Source organism: Phymastichus coffea, unplaced genomic scaffold (assembly GCF_024137745.1).
Source record: "Phymastichus coffea isolate CEN01 unplaced genomic scaffold, Cenicafe_Pcof_1.1 PCOF00093, whole genome shotgun sequence".
NCBI classification, from domain to species: Eukaryota; Metazoa; Arthropoda; class Insecta; order Hymenoptera; family Eulophidae; genus Phymastichus; species Phymastichus coffea.
Genome location: NW_026706904.1, coordinates 873,289 through 889,903, shown reverse-complemented (window position 1 = coordinate 889,903; position 16,615 = coordinate 873,289). Strand labels below are relative to the sequence as shown.

General features: G+C 46.3%; 1 protein-coding gene across 2 annotated transcripts in view; it reads left to right on the top strand.

The window, feature by feature from the left end:
* Window positions 1-16,615, top strand: part of LOC131669465 (cerebellar degeneration-related protein 2-like) — a 54,699-nt gene that overhangs the window by 14,192 nt on the left and 23,892 nt on the right. Inside the window, exon 1 of one of the 2 annotated variants that reach the window (XM_058944344.1) lies at window positions 3,955-4,601. The exons of the other annotated variant lie outside the window; for it this stretch is intronic. Within the exon in view, the coding sequence (XP_058800327.1) occupies window positions 4,508-4,601 (94 nt within the window). The 5' untranslated portion in view covers window positions 3,955-4,507. Of the gene's footprint in view, window positions 1-3,954; window positions 4,602-16,615 lie in introns of those variants that run through there. 2 annotated transcript variants of the gene reach the window in all.

Here is a 16,615-nt window from a genome sequence, read left to right as displayed (position 1 = left end):
AATTTCCAAATAAAGTTTCGCGAAAATGGCATTACTACGAGCTCAAGTCTCGCCTCAACTGGTGTTCGTGCGCTACGCCGATAGGCAGTGAACCCAGTCGGCTTTCGATCTCTGCATTACGCCTTCCAATGGAAAAGTAAAAGGGCAAGATGAGATGTTCTCTCCGTTGCACATAATAGGTAATAGGCGTATAGAAGCGAGCAGACAAGAACGCGCAGTCGGATGCTCCCCGCAATCGCGAGGCGCGCACAGTGGAAAAACTCAGGCGGGTATAGACGACATCGAAAGCTCGTACCGGCGTGTAGCTACCGCGCGGCTACTTTCTCGCGAGCGAGCGCAAAAATGATTCCGCCAGGGGCGGCGCGATCTCCATTTTCCCATCGCGAGTCGCGGCGCGCTTAAATTACACAGCTCGCGGGCGTCTCGACGGATACGCGGTTTATTGTCTTTCGGGCTCGATGCGAAACTCGCGCCCCGCGTCGTCGCGCGCTCGAAAACTCGCCGCGGGAAATACGTTTCGACGGGTCGATTCCGCTCCTTCGAGAGAGCAACAGAAGTGTATCATAGCTGCCGGGCGCGCGATCGCACTGCGCCGATAAATAACGCAAGCACCGTTAAAACGCCCCGTGACGCGCGAAAGTAGCTCGATGCGCGCGGTGCCTTCGCGGACGGTGGAGCGCTCCTATTGTACGCCATTGTCTCGTGCACTATTGGCTCTGCGCCTCCATTTGGTGATTTTGCGCGAGATACTTTTATACGGCTCTCTGTACGTTTTCACCATTTTCCTGATGCTTAACAATTATATTATAGTGAGCATAATTGCAATGTCATTACCATGCCACTCATTCGTAAGATTGATTGTGATTTGTAAGTTTCAGTCTGACGCCAATAGATGGTTATCCTTGCGACCATAAACGTAGATAGGATTGGTTATTGAAACACTTATTTATTGCATACTTCAATGTTCATTTTAGTTTTTTACTGTTTTCATTATTCATCGCGAATACACGCGTATGGCGTAACCTACGCGAACGTACGGAAGTGTACCTACGGAACGTACTCACCTGTACGCGGGATTAATACCATAATAATTCAATAACGAAGGCTTAGCAATTGAAAACTGAAAATTAGTTAATATAAATATCACAGACATATTTTAATTTTTCAATTTTCTTTTTATTTTAAATCTATCATTTTCTAGTAGCTTCAATTCATGAGGTGATAAATTAGATAGCTTGATTCCAACGTTGAGTCTTTTAAAATCTTATCAATTGAATGCTTCTTACTCTTGTTTCATTATTTGAGTTAACATATTCACGGCAAAACCTCAAAATCCTATGTGTTTAAATTTAAACGTTTTAAGTGTGCAAATGTGACCTCACCCATAAGAAATACATTGTCCCTGAATTAAAAATTTAAAAGTATTTAAAATTGGCGACGATGTATTTCTTATGGATGAGGTTACGTCAAGCGCTTAAATTTAAACACATGGATTTACCGTGATTTATTTTGTAAATCACTATAATGATTTCATCGTGATTTCAGTGTGAATAAATGATGAAATTCTAATAATTTTTTCTGAACACGCATTATCCCAAGCTATCAAGTCATAATTGAACAAGACTTGAAAATAACTGTAGTGCATAGAAGATTTGAATCGAAGAACATAGTTTAGCAAAGTTTTTCTGCGAGCGAAAGTTCTTTTTTCAATTAGTATTTCATTAGACGTCGACATACCGACGGAACAGGAAAGCCTTTATGGAATAATTTAATTATCGAAAGAAGCAATAATTTTCTATTACATCCAGCATTCGAGAAAATCTCTTTACATCTCGCCTTTCTATACAAGCACGGTTAAGCGCGCGACTTTCATAAAAGTGCGCAAACGCGTCTACTCTTCAATGTCGATCGCGCGCAGAGATGAAACGCGCTTAGCGCGCACAAACGTCATTCAATGCATTATCCGTTGGCAACAAGCAATTGCACTTGAAATAAAATTATCCTCGCGGCTTGCAGCACGGACAAATTTATTCCGCGTCGCCGGATACCACATACGTCTATGCCAAACTTTCTCTCCCCCTCTCCGACGGCCAATTAAATTTGTCGATGCGTCGCTGCACTCAACTTTTACCGTTCGCCAAAAATTCATTATTCCATTCGAGTGTTGCGCAACGCACAGTTCTATGTGCATGCGCGTCCTTCATTTTTCGCTCCGCGAGCCACACACAAAGACTTAGTCGCCGTAGTTTAATACAGCGCGTCTGATCGATGTTTCAGTTCGAATATTTTTTTCTACGCTTCGTAATTTCAGAAAATCGCTTGGAATCCGCTTGAATCCTCCGTATACTCGCGGCAAAAAAAAAGTAAAAACAAACGATTTTCGTCCGTTGATCGCGCGAGGGAAAATCTCGCCTCCGTGGTAAAATAAAAAAATCGCAGGCATTTTGCTCGCCTCTGCTCGGCGAGGTCAACATCCCAATTGGCCGCTCGCGTCGCTTTTATCCGTAGCGGTACACACGAGTCGACGAGCGCTTGCCTAATTGGCGCGTCTAATTGCGCAATGAGCCGCGTCCGCGCGAGGAATTTCGCCCGAGTCAGCTGCTGTTGTGCTCCGGCGTGTTGGCAGCGCGTCTTCGTAATGTTTCGCAAAGCATTACCGTGTTGTTAAATAAAGACCGAGCCGCGAACAATGGTGCCGGTGGCCAGCGCGCACGCCGGAGCGTGATGCAACGCTGCGTGCACGCACCGAGACAATTGTTGTTAAACCCGATGCATTATACTCCGCCGCCGCACGCCCTCGAGATCCGATTGCACTCGTTTATATAGCTGCGACGAAAAATTCTCATCCGAGATTTTTTCGTGGCTGGCTAATCTTGATAAATCATACCTTGGCTATAACGTAGCATCAGCGAGGGAGGAAAGTGATAGAAAGACGTTATCTGTGATTGCAAGAGTTATTGTTCGAATATACCTCCACGAGCGGAACCTGTCTTTCACTTTTGAACTCGAAGGGAAAAATCTGGCCGAGAAATCTGTCGGATCGACTTGATGAATTATTTCCGTGATGAATGTTTGTTTTTTCTTTATCAATGAGAGTGTAAAAATAAAGTCTCGGCCGCCAGGCGCCGGCCAGCGAAGTGAAAACTGCGCACGAGCATCGGATCTGATACGGCGAGAACTACTCGGAAGAAAACTACTCCGGCGGGGTGAAACGCGCGAAACGGAGCGACGATTGATCGAGCTTTGAAGCCCGCGGCGGCATGTCTAATGAAATTGCAGCGTGGGGCGATCTGCGCTTCCGCCGCTCTTTCTGCTCGGCTTATCTGTCTGTCTGCCTGGAGCGCGCGCGCGCTGTCAAGACGAGGAGAACGCGATGCACCTGTCGTGACTTCTGCTCGAAGCTATTCTTCGCTGGCTGCGCTTCAAGCATCTAATGACGCTCGTGCTCCGGACAGCTGGAAAGTTCGCGTAAACGTATCCGCTGGTGTGCGTTGCATTTCTTGGGGGAGGACGAGACTTGTCGAGTATGCGATCACCTGATGAATACATCGCGATCGCGCTCACCATTTCAAATTGGAAAACGTTCGACGCGTTTTTTTTTTCCCTTTCAAAATTCTACTTGACTGCGTGCAAATGAGATAACGCACTCTAAACGATCAGCGATCACCTCTTCCCAAGACTCCGCGAAGATGTTCTCGGCAAGAGTAGAGCCGAAGGCAGCGCAAGAAAAGCTTCCGTAGACGTCGGCCGTCCCGAGGTGGAGCGCGAAACGAGGCGTCGTTTCGAAAAATCGCGCGCGGCGACGGCGCAGTGGAGGCCGCGCGGCAGTGGCAGCAGCGACAGCGGCCGCGCGCATATTGATCGCCGCCGCGCGGCTGCGTGCCCGCTGGAGTCGCGCGCCGGGAGGGGGGGGGGGGGGCGGGGGGAGGGAGTCGTCGCGGGGCGCACGCACGCTCAGTCAGCGCGAACCAGCTCGAGTCAACAACGATGACACGAGGCTGCTGCCGTTGAACAACCATACGACCAGGATTGGGCCTCGAGCCACGACGATGTGACCGCCCAGCGCCGGAGCGAGGACGTAGTCGTCCAGGATTCAGCGAGCAAGGGGGGGAGGGCACCATCCGCGGTAACGGCCATGCGGACGACAAGAGCCGAGAGGATGCGATGAAGGCTTCGCCGAAGTGAAAGTGATTTTTCGGTGTGCGCGAAGCGACTGCTGGCGTTCGTGCGTGACAGGTGCGTATCGCGAGTATGCGCCTGCCGCCAGCCTCTCCTTCTCGTCTCTGAGTACCGACGCTCCTACGCTCGCATAGTACATACCTAGCGTATAGAAGAAAACTAGCCCAAGCGAGACACACTACTGCTAACTACTACTTCAAGGCTGTGCGTATCAGATACATAAGGCAACCTCAACGCTACTTCGGATAATATAACAGGAAACAAGTCTTTCTCGACGCCGGCACGTCCTCGCTCCTCGTCGCCGCCAGCCTCGCTGGATGGGCTCAACATGAGCAGCCTCCTGCAATCGCCGTCGTCGTCGTCGTCGTTATCCAGGGTCCGTTGCCTCGCCGACGAAGAAGCCGACCACAACATGCTTCAAGGTAAATTTCGCTTCGCCAGATGCACCATTGCGGCAAGGAGAGAGAGAATTATTAGACTCTCTCGCACAGGATGACGGCGTTTTAGCCTCGAAAACTGGTTTCCCTCTCTCTCTCTCTCTCTCTCTCTCTCTCTCTCTCTCTCTCTCTCTTTCTCTCTCGCGCGCGCGCGCGCCTGCAAAAAGTCTGCTGCCGCTGCACCTGATCGACCAGGAATTTCGCGACCGTCTGCCTTTCTCGGCCGATAGCTCGGCGCCGCGAGAATGGACTTGCCGCGCGTTTCCATTGCGAAACCCCAGGCAATCGGCGCAATGTGGCTCGTTGCTCGCTCGCTCATTCCCATTTTCCTCTTAATTGACGCCTGCGCGACCGTTAATCATTTGACATTGCAGCTGCGCCATGCACGTTTGCCGCGGCGATCGTCTCGACGCTAATCGGCCGATTCGCATAGGACGCATCGCTTTCTCGAAGCTGCCAAGGACGCGAACTTTATATCTCTGACCGCAAGCCCCGGACGACTCGTTGTTTTCGCCAGATAAAAGGCCAGTTTTAATATTAGACGTGACGGAAGTGCGCGCGCGCGAGGCTCCACTTGGAATGAATAATATTAAATTTTAGTCACGCGCGAACTGACGTCGAGGATACCTTCGCGCTGAATAGGCTCCTTTGCGTTCGAGAGCTCGCGACGACATTGTAATGTAAAAAATGATTATTTAATGACACAGCCTTCGCGTAGATCCTTCTCTCGATCTTTTATTTTCGCTCGATGGACTCGTCGTTGTTTTTCGTTTTTTTTTTCTTCTCCGCGGTACTTCGAAATCTTGACGCAAAGCGGCCAAGTTTTAAATGCCGGCGACATTTTATTTTATCCGATGATCGATAAAGAGATAAGGCATCGGATGGCGTAAAAACGTATTAAAGCGAAAAGAAGACAGAGCAAAGGAAAAAAAAAAAAATCAGCAGCGGCAGACGATAACGCGCGCGCGAGCGAGAAAAGTTCGATACGATCGCGGCTCGGATTGTCTCGCGCGCTCTCGTAATAGGAGTCTGTTCACACCGACGCGGTGATAGGCTCGCGTTTGACTTTGACCTCGTCATGCTAATGATCGGAAAGTTTTTTCTATCGCTTGCCTATTATTGGCCATACATGTGAAAGCACTTGCGCGTATACTTTCAGACGGACTTTATTTTCGCTGATTACTTCGATTGGCACGATGACTCTGTTAATGTTATCATTGACCTAATTATAATATATTCTATTATCAATGTACACTTTGAAACACACAGATAGAGGATTTATCTAATCGTGTCGGTTCCGCTGAATGAGTCGCGTGATAAGAAATTTCTGGCTCAGACACCCGTAGACGCGCATGAAATCGAAATAATAAAGACTGAGTGCATTAGCTCGACTTTATTACAGTGCATTAGCTAACTAGTACGGGAAAGCAGATTGTTGTCTCATGCGAGGTTTACGCCCGAACGAAAAGAAGCTGGAAAGGCACACGAGACTCTCTCTCTCTCTCTGCCGAACACGCTAAGCTACGTAATTTTTCAAAGCGATCCGTGGAAAGCGCCCACAACTCGGCCGCGCGACCCGTCGGCAATATTAAGCCAAGCCACAATCGCTACGTTTAGCCGGTCACTAATTCATTGGACTTTCTCGGGGAAGCATCCCCGACAATCGATGCCAACTGAAAAATATAAATGACGCCCCGGGCGTCCGACAAAGACAGCCGCGAGCTTGGACCGCCATCGCGGATTCGTTCGATAACAGTAGCTCGCGCGAACGAGGATCGCTTCTGTTCCCGCGCGAAACCGGAGATAAACTGCTCGCGCAGCAGATTTATCGCTGGCTACGCTCGCCGAAGTTGCGCCTCGTTAAGCGGTCGAAGTGCGCGCACCGCGGCCCTCGAGGAAATCTTGACGACGATTAGCGTCAGCCGCGGCGCCGTCGAGGGGATTCGATCGACGTCCGAGCGAAATTCATCGAACGGACAGGTCAAACGATACAACGAAGCGACGCGTTCGCTCGAGGAAAGAAAAGGAAAGAAAGAAATCAGCGAGCCAAAGTTTCGTCGTCCTCGATGACGAGGCGCAAGCGCGCGCGCATCCTGCTCCGCGAGCAAGCGACCAGCGGGTACATATGCAGTCTCGGGGTAGGCTCTTGGCGTGCTATGCTCGTCGATTCGTCGTCTTGTTTCGCTCCTCGGCGAGCGACTGTCCTCCCGGAAACGTTGGCACCGGCCGATATCGCTTCCGCGAGCACGTCGAGATCAGCAGCGGACTCGCGGGTGCATTCGACAGCGAGGGTTCTCGCGCGCGCACGCGAGACATTTGATTTCCATGAGTCACGTGTGCGCGACGAGGAGCGGATCGATGATGCGCGCGCAGCCCGTGCACGCAGGCAGACGGCATGCGCACTTTGTAAGGGCTCCCGTGCACAAGGAGAGAAGGAAAAAGAAGGAAGCAGCCACACGCGTGAATCATAACATGTAGATCGGACCCTTGACGCTATACGGCTATCGATCTCTTGTGCCGAAACGTCCATTAATGGTCCGCAAGAAACAATGCGCTGGTAGGATTTCACGACCGACAATTTTACGCTGCTCCATATGGTTACATTTTTTACTGGTTTCTGACATTTTCTTTAAGCAGGTATCCTGATTAATTGTGAAAGTCATTCACGTGTGTAGGATCGAGGACTAAAAGTAAGTCATAGTCGTGAACATGTAGGACAATAATTAAATGATCTTGAAACGTTTTCAAACTGACTACTCTCAATTGGATGAAGTGCTTGTTTGGTTATAGTTGATCGTTAAAAGTACAGCACAGCTCGTATGGAACAAACCTTATTTTCATTTTACATAAAGGTACATCGTTCGTAGTATTTAAATGGATTACAGCCTTCTATCAAATCATTTGGAATTTCCATTTGTAGAGGGCTTTTTCGGTAATAATATTCAGTCAGAAAATCATTCTATCAGGAATATTATGTTTCAAAAAACTAAACTAATCGTTAATTCGTCAAGTTTTACAAAATTATCATTATTGTATAGCCACATCAACGCTTATTCATATTTTGTTCTGTAAAAATTGAAAGTCCACTTTTGATTAAAAGGTTTCATTAGAAAAAGTCAATCCAATATAACCGTCTCATTCTAAATCAAGAATCATCCAATTATACGAAACTCAAACTGCTTCGTATAATGTTTGACATAAGGAATCCTTCGTGTACTATGTTTTTATAAAGTATTCTGCCTATACCACCGTATAAAAAGACACTGCCATAAGAATCTCGAACATTTTTTTATATTCAATTCAGGAATATTTCCAGAGCATTCTAAAGCATTATGAGCCACTCTCATTTGAAATCTAGAAATCTGGTTGGGACGCTCCGCGTGAAAAGCGAAGCACGGCGATACGCAGTTTCACCAAGTGCCTCGAGTTACCTTGCACGCGGCATTGTTCCTCTTTGTCGTCGGCCATACGACGTTGCAGGATATCACAGCGCCAGGTGGCTTTGCATGCTATTGTGCGCCGTGGTCATCGCTGTCATTTTTGCGGCGTAAGCATGTAGCGCAGGAGCGCGAGCGCGTGCTTGGAAAACCTTCGTGCGCTCGCTACGCTAATACGAGGTCGTCGTACGTACCGCGTCGTGCGAGACAAGTTTCCTTCGCGCGAAATAACCGATATATCCGCGCGGCAAAGGCAGTGGCTTTTATAATCGCTCGTCGCGAAGCGTTTAAACCGCCACTTGCGAGCGAGCCGTTCATTTTAATTACGCCGACGTTGCGTTTTTATTTTTACTTCTCATACCTTGCTCGTGATTTCTCATGATATGCTTTCGGAAAATGCTTGACATACGCAGACTAGGACTGCTCATCTCTCTCTCTCTCTCTATCTTCCTCTCTCGACCAAAAATCTTATAAATTTATGAAATTATCGGAAATTATCATAAAAAATATATGTTTCTTCATGTTTGTAACTTGTATCTTAGCCTTATGACCGTGTCTATCGAAATATGTTATTTCAAAAATATGCCTTTCGTCGTAACGAGAAAGAAATTACGTAGTAGCTTGCGCTTCATAACGTTCTTTCCCGAAAAACATTGCTCGTCGATGCGCGCATACATACACTAATAAAGTAATCGTGAATACTCAGTTCGACTGTATACAATATCCTCTTTGGAATAATTGATCCATCATTAATTCCATTTTGATAAGAACGTAATGTCGTTGGAAAGTGCGGAAAACGAAAGATTTGGCTCGTTACGTGTCGAAGATATCGTCGGCTTTTCAGGCGAATATAATAATACACTGCTGTGTGCATGCACTATCTGACACGTTTGCTCTCTCGAGATGCAGAGACGTGCTTTCGAAAGGCCGCGCGGCATTATATAAAAAAAGGCAAGCCTTCGGCCTCATAAATAATACTAATGACTTGGCCGCCGCGATGTACGGCGTTTTCATGTGATCGATGGTTTATTAACCTCTGCTCCTTTGATTTATATGCCCAATTGCACTTTTCGCGCTTGACATCGGAATGATTATTTTTTTCCGATTAGAGAAACGAGAGATAGAGAGAGAGAGAGAGATAGGGATGTTACTTAATTAGGACAACAGCGAAATTAACGTTACGGAATTTTCGAGCCAAATATATCTTCGATCGAATTTCAGGTTTCTCTTTCCTCGAGATACGTAAGTTTTCACCCGATGGATTCGAGTCAAGTTTTCGATATATCGCACGAACCTTTTAGTTTAAATGCCATCGGGATGCGAATTAGCATATGCTCCGAATGAAAATTTCACTTTACCATTGGACAAAACGAACGATCATCTAGCTCTAACGCGCCATTTAATAAGGCAAGCTTTGATCGTCTTCAGCATTGCAACGTAAGGCATGTAATTGCAAGTACGTAAATGCTTGCAATTTACTCTTGATTGAAAAAGGTTGGTTAACCACCATTGCGAGTCTCATCTCCGAGCAGTCTCTCATCATCACTGGAAGAAGGCACCTTTTACCTTCGAAACGCTTACTGGAACTACCATGGCATTAAGAAGATTGAAGTCAAAAAAAAAAAGTCGTAATTTTTAAAAATGTTTTGTTCTTTGGAGAGATGTCCAAAACCTAACAAATGGAAGATTTATAAATATCCGCCTCCTGCGTGGCAACTCGAAATAATCATTAAAGCACGCCGCACGGAAGTACTCATTAGAGGTGCATCCAGTCATTTTGCCCTTCGAGATAAGATTCCTCGACCTATTAAAGTAATTCTTTTTAACGAGTTCAAATTGTCTGCGAAAAAGTACACGTAATGCATGCCACGTTTTTTCGTTTTTTTTTTCGTTTTTGAAAACTCGACGTTCCTCTTTTTGCCACGCGAAGCCCGCGTTGAAAGGACACATTGTGCGCTTGAAAACAATTCGATTTTTTCGTAGCCGAGCAACCAGTTATATGGCAAAGTTATGACCTACGAAAGGAAAAGAAAAAGAAAGACCTAAAAGAAACGAAAGTTAAAACAGTTAAAACCGCGCGGCTTTCTGCGGAATCGGAAATGCGAAATTACAGGAAGACGCGTCGTCCCGGGCGAGCGCGGGAAAAATCTGCGCGGTATGCGCCCGCGTGGCAGCGCGATATCGCGCGAGCTTGCGGCGCGCCGTCGAGGCGGCGAGCTTCATTTGCATAACTCGTTCCGAATCATCGACTCCGTCGAGCGCTGTACGAGCTTCAAAGCTATAGGCAACTAACGGTACGAGCGCAGCGTCGATAGGCGAGACCTGCGCCGTGTATACGTGTTACTGAACTTATTACATTCTTTGCATAACAGCGAATCGTGTAATAGCTTACGGTAACGCGATAATCTTACGTAAAGGTGTCTATAACGACTCGGCGTAGAAGAAGAGGACGATCGACCGAGCCGCGGATGAGTTATACTCGGCGAGTTGTTAAATAAGCTTATTTATTTGAAGCCTTACGTAAATCACAAGAACTGTACGACAGCTTTGCAAGCAGTAATTGAAAAGCTGGAAATGAAGAGATCGAAGACGAGAGTGAAAGCTAGGGACAAAAGCGTCATCCCCTTTTCCCCTCGCGGATGCACATACGGCTTAATATACGACTGGCGCGTCTCGTCTGCCGGCAGTATAAGAGTGGTGTTTCTCGATCGCTAATCGCCGCAGTCACGATGTTAGGCGCGTACAATTGCCGTGTTCGGCTGCACAGCTGTGTACGGATGAAAGCGAGCGTCGTGACGGCTTAGACAAGTCGGTCGGTTAATTTCGCTTGATTGACCGTTCGCCCGCTATCGATGTGTACACGGGGGAAGACGCCGCGCGCGAAAGATGCTCGCTCGTTCAAAGTCATAATTATCGTCGGAGAAGCTTGGGACACGGGTGTCGCAGGCGCGCCTGGCCGCGTGTGGTATCGCACGGTCATGATCCGCGAAATGCAATCAATGGGCGAGCTTCCATTCGGCCCCCCCGCCGGCTCCTTTCCCCGCTTCGACAGTTACGGCCGACGTGTTCATTATGCGAGGCTATTAAAAATTGACTTTGTTATTACTCGCGCACGTCCCGGCTCGAACTTACGAGGCCCCTCGTAAATCCCGTACCAGTTCGGAGCGGAGAGAACGTTCGCGCGCACGATCCACGCGTTGCAATTCAACTTTTCAGCGCATTCCAAGTTTCCACTCGATTCGTCAGCAGGGCAGATGAGAAACGAATCGCTTGGAATATTAAGACGTTCGCGTCGAGCTTTTCGAATTATCCGTGTGCCTGAAAAAGGTCGTTTATCGCGAAAGCGGATGAAAGTTCAAAAGCCGATAAGCCAAGGCTCAACTCATTAGAAAGCAGGGTAGAGGCTCGCCGAAAAGAAAACCTAGGCTGATAAAAAATTCGGTGAATGCCTCGGCGCAAGTGAATGATCGGTGAGCCGTCTCACGGTGTTTCTATTGCGGCAGGAAGTGTACAATCTGTTATCAGTAGCAGCAGTTGTTAGCTGCAGCTTTATCGCCCAAGAGAAAGGTGCTGTGCTCTCCTCTTGTCCTTTTCCTTTTTTGTCTTTTAAGCCATTTTTCGCGGGTGGCAGGTAGAAAGTATCTACATGTACGCGACGCTTTCAGCCTGGGTCTTTATTAGCGATCGCGACGTAAACACACGCCAAATTTCGTCGCAAAACTGTTCAACGCTCGCGGTTCATATTATATAGTTCTCCAGTTAATTTTCAATCTCGTAATTGCATTGTTCTCGTTGCGAATCACGTACGCGACGGAAGATGTTTATCGCGCGCGCCCACGTAGCACGTTATTTTGGAAAATCTTCGTTCTCTCTCTCTCACTCGACAATTTGTGACGGTCGATCGGCCTTCGAGCCTGTAATTTCCCTGGAAAACTTTCACAAACGGCTGTTCACGTGTTTGCGCAGGAAAAGAAAAATGAAATAATCCCCAATGATAATTTCGCAATTCGTAGATTCGCGCAAATTATAGCACTTCGGCATTTATACATTATTTTCCAGCGATATAGAAAGTCGAAAATTTACACGGAATCGCTCTTAGCACCTATCCGCGCGGCTAATTATACGCGTTCGGCGTCACGCATGCACGCCGAGGATGCGCATCGAACATTTCGCGAGGCGTGTGCTGGAATGATTTTTTTTTTTTTCAATAAATAAATGAAATTACCGACGATCGTCAAACCATTACGGAACGCCAGTAGTTTTCATTATTTTTCATTTAATTTACGTGCGTTTCTTTTGTCGAGCTACACTGCCGTAACACGCATACACGCGCTGTGCATTTACGTATATCGAGGTCAGGCTTATCATCTGTTATGAAAGTTTTGCCGTGCGAATAATCCAAGTTTCAAGTGCGCTTATTCGCAAATGCCTTGTGGCCTTTCATCAATTATGCCAAAGTGGTTTTTCTATCGTCCGTCGTTAGCCGAAACTCGGCTGCGGTGTATTCGCCAAGAGCTCATTGATTTTTCGTGCCTCTCCCTCCCTTTTGTCTTTTTCTTTTGGACTTTCTTCCGTGGTGGTAAAAGAGGCGAACGCATCAATGTATCTCCCTGACAAATAAGCCAATGCGGCGGACCGAGTGTCGTAAATTTAAATGAAAGAATTTGACCCGTTTGTCCTTTGTGAAAGTTTAAAAAGCATGTACTTAAGGTTCGCTCGGGTATAATGGCGAAAGTATTTCTCCGCCGCTGGTGCATTATATATTTATGCGCGTTCGACAATGATAAATATTAAGTTACGAGAAATTTTTTTTTAATGCGTGCGAGCGCGCGCGCACATAAAGTTGTTCTAGATCGCCGGCTTTCTTGTTGGAATGTTTTATTTATTTATTTATTTAATTCGTGGGTGTTGTACTGAAATACCGAAATGCCGGTGGTTACGTGAATTTAAACTTGATCTTTGCATAGCTAAGCTCGTAACACTCAACTGTAATCGAGTGAACGTTCAGCAAACAAATTGCTGTAATGTGATCGTGAATCAGTCTCGACTTTAGATACATTCGAATGGCAGCCCCGTAGAAATGTAAATGGCATTAATTACGGTTTATGTTGTCGATGTTCCGGCGAAAAAGATACTTTTGAACGCACTAACGATCGACGATGATTTGTCACGGCTACGCTGACTTGAAAGAGATCGCGTCGCCTTGATTACATTGATTTCCGCACAGAAGCTACAAGACCAGCAATAAAAAAGAGATATCTCAATGGTTGTACGACGTTGGTTCTACGACGTTTTCTCGCATTCGAGGAGGGAGAAAAAAAACCTCATTCCCTTTCTCTTAATTTACAATCACGAAACAAAGTGTCACACGATAAAGAATCGCGGTTCCAGGCCTCTAATCGTGTGAATTCTCCAAGTATAGAGAAGCCTGACATCTCGACTTTCACGGTGACAACATATATAGCGACGCAATCCGGTATGATCATCGAGCAAACACTTCGCTTTCATGAGGGCAGCTGCGAATGAAAACTCGCATACCTGTACGAGCGATCGACGCAAACGTCGCGTTTGATTTCGTTCGTCGGCAGAACCGGAAAACCTGTGTAACGAGCGACGTCGGGAGGGGAGATACGACACGGTGAGAGTGTAAGTCGAGGAAGAAAAAAAGGGAGATCCGATAAGTCATCCGGTGTGCAAACGTCTGCGCGCGCGCGCGAATCATCTAATGACTTGCCAAGCATTTTACAGTCGACGATCGAGCTAACATTGTGACATATGCGGAGGTGATTTGGATTTCGCTTGTTTCTTTCGCGTCTTCGAACTCGCGCTTCAAGTTACGAGCCAAGGCTTTCTCCAGATGAGACTTATTACGCGCCACTTGAATGAATTCCGAAAACATTCAAACGATGATTACTATGTTGATTTTATTTTCGCTTTTGGAGATACGGTCCATCGATTAATTGGCGACGAAATAGCAATGCAAACACAATTAGCCGTGTCCTACCGCTGCAAGCGGTGAGAGCGTGTAAGCTATCAATCATATTAACCGAAATTTCCTTCTATAAATTGAAAGGCAATCGTAGCCAAGGGATCCTCGTAATTGCGCCGTCGATAAAATCTTGTTTGGTTTATATTCAGAAAATTGTGCATAGTACGTTCATTGATCAAAATGTAACGGTAAATAAGTCGATTAGAAAGGATTGTCGTTAGACGATTTATCTGTCAATATACTTGCGATCGAGATTATAAAGATAAGTTTGTTTTGTTGCGAAGTACAATGGAAGTAATATGGTATTTCAATTGCAGATGATAATTCGACGTCTGCAAAACAATTCTTGCAGATAGTAGCACGTAAAAATTGCAGAAAAGTATATCGGATCATTTCTACAAAATTTTTCCTCTCCTTTGTTTCGGGTGAGTAACGGCGTAACGAATCCATCCTAACTGAAGCCTCGTCAAGTGCGCAGCGAGTCTAAAAGCTCGACGTCTCTATCGAGAAACTTACAGCGATGGAGAAGAAAACGCTCAGTTTGCAACTGCCGACAGAATCGATCGTCTCGCATTATAGTGCATTAAGTTACCAGGGTGTACACACCATGTGATGCTCACACACGGTGCGCGGTCGCTTACTTGTATTGTATCGAAGGGTGTTGCGTGTACTCGTTTTACGCACATCCCCGTAAGAGAGTGACGTTGCACCCGCGGCGGTCGATACAAAATCACATTGGCTACCTGAAAAAATTTTCTCTATTCTCTTTTCTTTTTTTTTTCTTGCCGCTGCGAGCCGACATTCATTTATCCGAGCTGGGAATGAAAAGCGAGACGCCGCTCGATTAAAACGTCTCGACTCATTTTTCTTGTTGCGCCGTTTCTTCGTCGCCGAGGCGGTATATAATTGTAGAAACAGAGCGATTATAGGACACAACGTGTGCGCGACTTTCACGAGATGCCCAATTATAATGGGACTCGCCCGCGTTCGCACGATATCTTACGCTCTTTCTCCGTCGCGACCACGCCAAATTAGAATATAATGAAGAAAAGAGCATAGAAGCCTACGCGAACGAGTACAATTAAGCAGCACGTGACTTTGCGGTTGACTCTGAAAAATCACTGCGAAACGTAAATTTATTGACGTAATCCGTAATATTGAAAAATATGAAAGAACGTAGCTCAGCTGAGGCGGCTGTATACACTTGTACGTGCAAAGTGCGCGCGAAAGAAATTTCGAAAAATAAAAAATAACGTTAATGGTCCAATGCCAGATCGTACTGGCAGAGAGATCAGCATCGATGAATGTTCCGGAGCCTCTTCGTCGACGCGTCACTGCGGACTTTTCCCGTAAACGGCAGCGCGTGCTCTTGCGCCACGTCCTCGGTTTTCCGCGCATTTTCTCTCTTTCGCTCTCGACTACCCGGCGGCCGGTCAGCCCGGAACAAGCTTGCCGATTTCAATTCAAAAATGACGTATAAATCAGGGCATTATGTCGGAGGACCGATCGCAGTCAGTTTTTTTCGCTCGGAGTTTCTCAATTCAGAATTCCATTGCATTTACTCGTTCCTTAATCGTCCTGCTGGAATATGTTAGGTTTTTGCCTTAAAATTATTCGTTCCTACTTGTTCACTCGCAACGCATAAATCTTAGGCTGCGAGTGTAGTTTACACAAATCTTGAAAACGGAGCAAGTGAAAGAAGCTTGTTAATTCACCGAACGCGCTCCTTTAACAATTACTACGCAGCTCAAAGCTCTAAAAAGAAAAAAAAAATACCCGCGAGCAACGACTAATATATTATTTCACGTGTGTGTTCCAGCCGTTCTTTCTCCCTGCCGGGCCCAAACAATAACACACAAGTTCGTTCCCCATGACAGATTTATTCCGATTTATTTCGGAGCGTCGACCCACTTGAAATTTTTCCCAATATCATACGTTTATGTTTTAATGTTACTTATTACGCTGGCGCTTAAACGATCGCTTGGCGCGCTTTTTCTGGTTTCACACGTTAATAAGGTACTTGTTTAAATTAAGCACGCCGTTTGTCGAATTGATTAAAGGCTTTTTTATTACGGTCGACAATTTAGGTGCATTAAATAAGTACAATTTCATCGCACGCTATTCCAGGATAACAAATAAGTCGGATGTAAATGTAAATAAAAATTTTATTACAATTGCTATATGACTTGAAGCTTGGAAAAATGTCGGTGGTTTACAGTAGGCAGTTTCGACAACTTTTCCATGCGCTTGCTATCGCCGGAGGGAATTTAAATCCTTTTGATTCGTCTCTCGAAACTCTGCGGGTCGCAGAAGCGACCCGCATCCATCTCGAGTGCTTATTTTATGCATAACTTTCGTTTCGCGTTTCACGGTGTACCGAACGAGTGCAACATGCAGTACTCTCTGAAAAACGAAAACACGAAGCTAAGATGAACGAGATAGACGACATACGAAAAGATCGTTGTACAAGCGGCGTCGGTATCTGGCGGCAAGCCGTAAAAAAACAACATCCACAAATTAAAATATTTTCGGTTATCGTGTTCCGGGTGCGCATCTGAAATCCGCACATTGTC